The sequence below is a fragment of the Balaenoptera musculus genome, chromosome 13 (genome assembly GCF_009873245.2).
Source record: "Balaenoptera musculus isolate JJ_BM4_2016_0621 chromosome 13, mBalMus1.pri.v3, whole genome shotgun sequence".
NCBI classification, from domain to species: domain Eukaryota; kingdom Metazoa; phylum Chordata; class Mammalia; order Artiodactyla; family Balaenopteridae; genus Balaenoptera; species Balaenoptera musculus.
The window spans coordinates 90,027,955-90,034,463 of NC_045797.1; the positions used below are offsets into that span (position 1 = coordinate 90,027,955).

The following is a 6,509-nucleotide window of genomic DNA, read 5'->3' on the forward strand; positions in this document are numbered from 1 at the left end:
GAGGGGAAGGGGGCGCAGGGAGAGGAGGGGCGCGCGCAGAAAAGACGGCCGGGAGGTCCGGCACTCACCCTCGCGGGCACTAGCAGGCGGTCGGGGCGCCCGCGGGGGGCAGCCGGGGGGAAGGGTCCCTCGGCGCTCATCGCCGCCCACTCGGCGGGACCAGTGCTCCGGGCCGCGCGAGCTCAGCGCCGAGGCCCCGCGCGAGCCTCCTAGGGCCCCGCGGGCGCCACGTCCGCGCCCCTCTGCGCTCCGGCGCCGCTCGGGCTCGGCTCGGGCTCGGCTCGGGCTCCACGGGCAGCGGCGGGAGGAGCCTAGCACCGCCCACCGCCCGTGAGCACCGCCCACCGCCCTGAGCACCGCCCACCGCCCGTGACCACCGCCCCCCGCCCTGAGCACCGCCCACCGCCCGTGACCACCGCCCACCGTCCTGAGCACCGCCCACCGCCCGTGACCACCGCCCCCCGCCCTGAGCACCGCCCACCGCCCGTGACCACCGCCCACCGTCCTGAGCACCGCCCACCGCCCGTGACCACCGCCCCCCGCCCTGAGCACCGCCCACCGCCCGTGACCGCCTCCCACCGCCCTGAGCACCGCCCACCGTCCTGAGCACCGCCCACCGCCCGTGACCGCCTCCCACCGCCCTGAGCACCGCCCACCGTCCTGAGCACCGCCCACCGCCCGTGACCGCCTCCCACCGCCCTGAGCACCGCCCACCGTCCTGAGCACCGCCCACCGCCCGTGACCGCCGCCCCCCGCCCTGAGCACCGCCCACCGCCCTGAGCACCGCCCACCGGCCGTGACCGCCGCCCACGCGACGCGCCGGGAGAGGAGGGGCGCGCGGCTGCCGAGGGGCGGGACGCGTCCCGGGCTGCGGCGCTCCGGGGGAGAGCGGGAGAGGTGATAGCCTCTGGGGGCTGCCGCTCCCCCGGGCCGGGGTCGAGCGCTCCTCCCGCTCGGCGGCCCCTCCCCGCCCCTGCTCCCCGGTGGATCTGACCTGGGGCGTCCCCCCGTCCGCAGTCGGGTGCCTCCGGGCCTTCCCCGCCCTCGGAGGGTCGCAGGGCAGCTGCCTGCTGGGTCCCTGGGGAGGGGACCCCTCCGCCGGGGTCTCCCCGTCACGTGGAGCTGGTGCTGGACCCTGGGGACTGTCCAGAAGAGGAAAGGACGCCTCTCGCGCCCGCGCGCCCCACCCGCGCCCCGGGCTGGCGGCTCGGCGGCGCCCGTGTCCTCGCTGCGGACCCGGGGACGCCCCGAGGCGCGGGGCTGGGCGCACCTCCGGGCAGTGGGGCAGCAGCCGGTCGGCGAGTCCCTTGCTCTCTCAGGACAGTATCGGGCTGCGTAGACTCAAGTCATCCTCGTTCAAGCGTAAATGAAAGTTTGGCATAAATCTCAGGAAAACACACACACACACCCCCCAAGCTACCAACCTTTACGAAGGGCGTGGGTTTTCCTCCCTTTCCGCATCCCGCGTCTCCCGGTCCCGCAAACTCTAAGGGGCGCAGACGCGCGCGGCCTTTCATCTGCGGAAGCCCGTTCGCTGTCCTTCCGAGGCGGGAAAGCGCGAAGGCCGAGGTGGCAGCACCGGCGTGACCCGTCTCTGCGAGTGGGACGCCTGACGCATGGCGGGCAAGTGGCGGTGGAACAGACACGAGAGACGCTGCTCTTTCTGACGGCAACCTGGTTTTTTCGAGCTTTATCGGGAAATGATGGATGGATAACAGTGTGTAAATTTAAGGTGTACAGAGTGTTGACTTGATACACTTACACCGCCCTGTGATTACCACCCTCGGTTAGCTGACCTTCACCAGGTCACATGATTACCATTTCTTTTCAGAAGTGGGAAAATATAGCAACTTTCAAGTTTATAATACAGTCTTGATAACTATAATCACCATGCCGTACATTAGACCCCCAGAATGTATTCATCTTATAACTGGACAGTTTGTACCCTCTGATCAACATCTTTGCAGACCCCAACTCCCCAGCCCCTGGTACCCACCCATCTACTCTGTTTCTCTGCGTTGGGCTTTCTTAGATTCCATATTTAAGTGAGATCATACAGCATGTGTCTTCCTCTGGCTTAACGGAATGCCCTCAAAGTCCATCCATGTGGTTGCAAAATGGCAAGATTTCCTCTTTCTGGTGGCTGAATAATATTCATTATATGTACATATAATATACATACATATACACATAGGCACATATATATCACATATATACATATATATCTGATATATATCACAATACATATACATACACACAGGCACACACCCCCCACGTCTTCCTTATCCATTCATCCATTGCTGGACACTTGGGTTGTTTCCATGTCTTGGCTATTGTGAATAATGTTGCAATAAACATGGGAGTTCGTATATCTTTTCGATATCCTGTTTTCCTTTGGTTATACACCCAGAAGTGGGATTGCTGGGTATAATAATAATTTTATTTATTTTTCGAGGTACTTCCATACTGCTTTCTCCATCTTCCTATGAGCAGAAAACTAGTGTGTGTTTTTATTTTTTTTATTTATTTTTTTTAAACTGAGGGGTTTTTTTAAATTTATTTTATTTACTTATCTTTGGCTGTGTCGGGTCTTCGTTGCTGTGTGTGGGCTTTCTCTAGCTGTGGCGAGCAGGGCTACTCTTCATTGTGGTGTGCAGGCTTCTCATTGCGGTGGCCTCTCTTGTTGTGGAGCACGGGCTCTAGGTGTGCGGGCTTCAGTAGTTGCAGGACCTGGGCTCAGTAGTTGTGGCTCGTGGGCTCTAGAGCACAGGCTCAGTAGTTGTGGTGCATGGGCTTAGTTGCTCCATGGCATGTGGGATCTTCCCGGACCAGGGCTCGAACCCGTGTCCCCTGCATTGGCAGGTGGATTCTTAACCACTGTGCCACCAGGGAAGCTCCTTGTGTGTGTTTTTAAAACCATATTTGCTACAAAAGAAGTGTGTTTGCATACGCCATAATTTCTCGATGTTGTCTAAACTAGAAATTCACTAAAGAGTAAAAAAGCTAATAATTATTTAAGAAAAAGAACATCACATGATCATTACCATATTTTTATTTTTAAACCTGATATTAATATGAATTATGACTAAAACTCACAAGAACTACATTGTAGAGCAGATATCACTTTTTCCCAGTCTTCAGATAATAAATTTTACTGCTAAATTAATATTGTTTTGGAAATTTGTTAATATTTGTGTGCTAAGGAGTTGAAGTGAGTACTATTTTTGAGACTTGTTTGGAAAAAGTGACATTTCACATTAAAAAGGATGGTGTGATATAATCGACACTAATATGCTACTCAAAGAACGGGAAGGGAAGGAGGGAGGGAGGGAGGAAGGGAAGAGAAGAAGGAGAAAGGAGAGAAAGATTCCACAGCAGTGGAGGGGGATTCCTGTAGGAAACCTCGCCCAGGGGAGCCATGGCTCTTGGGGGCCCTTGAGAATCGGCCCATCCTCGGAGGACTGAGAAACTGACCAGGGCTATAGCACCAGGGTCCTGGGGCCTGTGCAACTGCAGGATAACGCAAGCGCTCTTAAGTCACGGTCCAAGAGTGGGTTTTAGGCAGGTGATCAGTGAATGCCTATAACTGTATGTAAATATTTATATCTTTTACCGCTTTTAATAGTCAATATTTTTTTCAATCATTCACACATTCAACAACAATTGATTGCTGACCGATGTCTAGATGCCTTAGTAGATATTGGGGATGTGATGAATGTAAGACCACCAGGTCCTCACGGAGCTCAGAGTCTAGTGGGTCGCGGACATAAAATTACTGCCTCCCTTATTTGATGAATTACAGACATTTTATTACCCATGTAATAAAAATGTCCTTCCCAAATCAGGTTCTTAGCAAACGTGTTAAATATCTTTGAGAATGTATGAGTGAACTCAAAACTGATTATGTCACCGTATCCTTACCTGAGTAAGAATATTTGGAGAAGATATTAAATATATCCAGTAGGCATTGTAATATTCAAATATGTACCTGAATTTTTAGAATGGTCTCCAAATAGAAATAAACCATGAATATATTTAGTTTTGACTCATAACCAAGTCCCAAATCTTATTTTCAGTTATATAAGTGTACAGAGGCTCTGAGGAGAGAATTCGTTTCTGAACACAAAGATACTTTGATTCTCATAGGCTTAAGAAAAATGAATAGAAATTTGAGCAACATGATACGATTCTCCTCAACTTTTGCTGTGACAAAAACAATTATGAGGCTAATTTCTCATTTAATACTTTCTTTTTCTTAATAAGTACATTAGAAATGTACAAAGTGTATGAATTTTGAAAAGTTTGAACTTCTGATTTATTTACTTTTTCTTGCAGAAAATTGCTTGCAATCTACAGGTTTTTTTTTTTTATAAGAAAGTGCTTTAGTAAAACACCCACCTACAACCAAGAATATGGGATTCTACTGTTTCATAATTTAATAAGATAATCATTCATTTACCTCCTTCCTTATTTATTAAAAAATATGCGCTGGACTTGTGTTATGTATCAGGCTTGTGCTACACGGGACCAACACGATGGTGACACAGACCACATGCTCCGGTCCAGTGTGCAGAATACAACACAGGAAGCGTAAGCAGAAACAGCGGGAGCCAAGGGGTTTGGCATTAGTTGGCAAGTGAGTACGGGATGCCCGAGATTCTGTCCAGTCTCCTCAGTCTCCCCTCCCTCAACGCCATGGTCCTCACCGCCCACATCTGCCCCACCAGCCCCAGGAACCAACCACCTGCAGTCCCACTGTCAGTACCCCTCCCGCCAGCTCATTTCCTCTGCATGTCCCCTGTGTCTCACTCTACACTTAACAGCCAAATAATCTGCTGGAAACCACTGACCCCTCCCTCAAAAATGACTTCAATTTCTTCCTTATTCCATTTAAATTATAAAATCCACCACTGTCATCAGTCTCTTACAAACATTCCTAACTTCCCCCAGTGTTTCTCGCTGTCATACTTGCCTCGTGAAACCACAGACCTGGTTAAGCCCAACCATCCACCTGTCCCTTACGTTTCCCCAAACACCTGAACCCCGTGAGGGAAGGCCACAGAGCCCTGCCGACTGGTCTGTTTCCATCCAGGACCACATCTCAAGCAGGTGCCCAGTCACTCCTTGGTTCGGCCACCCCTCCTGGTGGGTTTGACTTCCAGGCTCTAAAACAACTTCCCTCCTCCCTCCTTCCCATATTCTCTCTCTCTCTCTCTCTCTCTCTCTCTCTCCCCCTTTCCCCCCACCTCCATTCACTCTGCTGCAGATATTCTCTCTAATTCAAAGAGAAACTAGAAACAATTAGATAGGAGCTACCTTATGTGTCTCCCACCCTATAATCAAATCCGCGCACCTTCTGTTCCCTCCACAGACACTTCCTGCTGCCCTTCTCAGGGGACATGCCCTGCCTTATGGAATAGTCCGCCCCACCCCAATTGCTAAGGAACCTGCCACTTTCCCCTTTTCCTGCAGTATCCCTTCCTCCCCCCCATACCCCCTCCCTCATCCTCCGGAGGAATTGCCTGTTTTCAGCTCCCTCCCAAACCAGATTCTCAAAGAGCTTTAACTCCCCACCTCAGGCTCTCCTCCATCCTCTCCAGCTGGCTTTATCCACCTGCCACCAGGAGTCAGCCTCCTTCAGGGCTCCCTGACAGCCCCCCTCCACCCAGACATTCAGGGTCCCGCACGGATCTGATCAAACTTGAGTGAATATCAACCTGAATAATCAATTAATGAAAAATGACAAAGTCTTTGTAGTTATTTGAAGGCCCAGTTACAAGTTGATCCTCAGAAAATGAAAACCAGAGTTCTTTTTCCTGGAAATTTTAAGAAAGGGGCCAAGAGTCAGGATTAACCTGGACAAAGGGAAACATACACTTTCAGTTCCATTGCTCCTAAGCCAGGTCAGTGGTGTTTCCCTGCTCCTCTTTGGAGAAGAAGGCCTGGTCTCTGCGTCTTCAGAAGGCACAGCAGCGGAAGAGGCACCGGCCCTATCTGCTCACAGGACAGCTCTGTGGGCAGCCGTGCACTTACCCGGTCATTCCAATAACTTTCAGTGCTGGTATCATAGTCCCAATCTGAGGAAGGAAACCAGGGCTTGAGAGGTTGATATGTAAGCCTTTGACTCAGCAATACCACATGTAAGAACTTATCATAGTACGTGATAAAAATAATTGTGCACACACACCCGTAGATACAGCACTGCTCATTACAGCCTTACTAAGACAGAAGAATATCAGAACACCATCTTGATACATAAAAAGGGATTAATTAAATAAAATGTCATCCGTACACATTTTTTATGAAGCTGTTACCAAGAATGAGGTATATTTACATTTATGTCTAGTAGACAGAGTCTACAATATGTTAAGAGAAAACAAAGTTATAAAATGTACATATTGAATAATACACTTTATGAAAAAGCGTAGTAGCATTTACGTAATAGAGCACGCATGTAAGTAAGGCGTGCTCTGGGGCAGGCTCAGGAGAACCCCAAGTCCTCCGGGCGA

At 51.0% G+C, this 6,509-nt stretch overlaps 1 protein-coding gene across 4 annotated transcripts in view; it reads right to left on the bottom strand.

The window, feature by feature from the left end:
• Nucleotides 1–240, bottom strand: part of SNTG2 (syntrophin gamma 2) — a 209,999-nt gene extending 209,759 nt beyond the window's left edge. For all 4 annotated transcript variants that reach the window (XM_036872351.1, XM_036872350.1, XM_036872349.1 and 1 more), the window contains exon 1: nt 69–240. In XM_036872351.1, the coding sequence (XP_036728246.1) occupies nt 69–140 (72 nt within the window). In that variant the 5' untranslated portion in view covers nt 141–240. The remainder of the gene's footprint in view (nt 1–68) is intronic.
• Between the last annotated feature and the right edge of the window lie 6,269 nt (nt 241–6,509).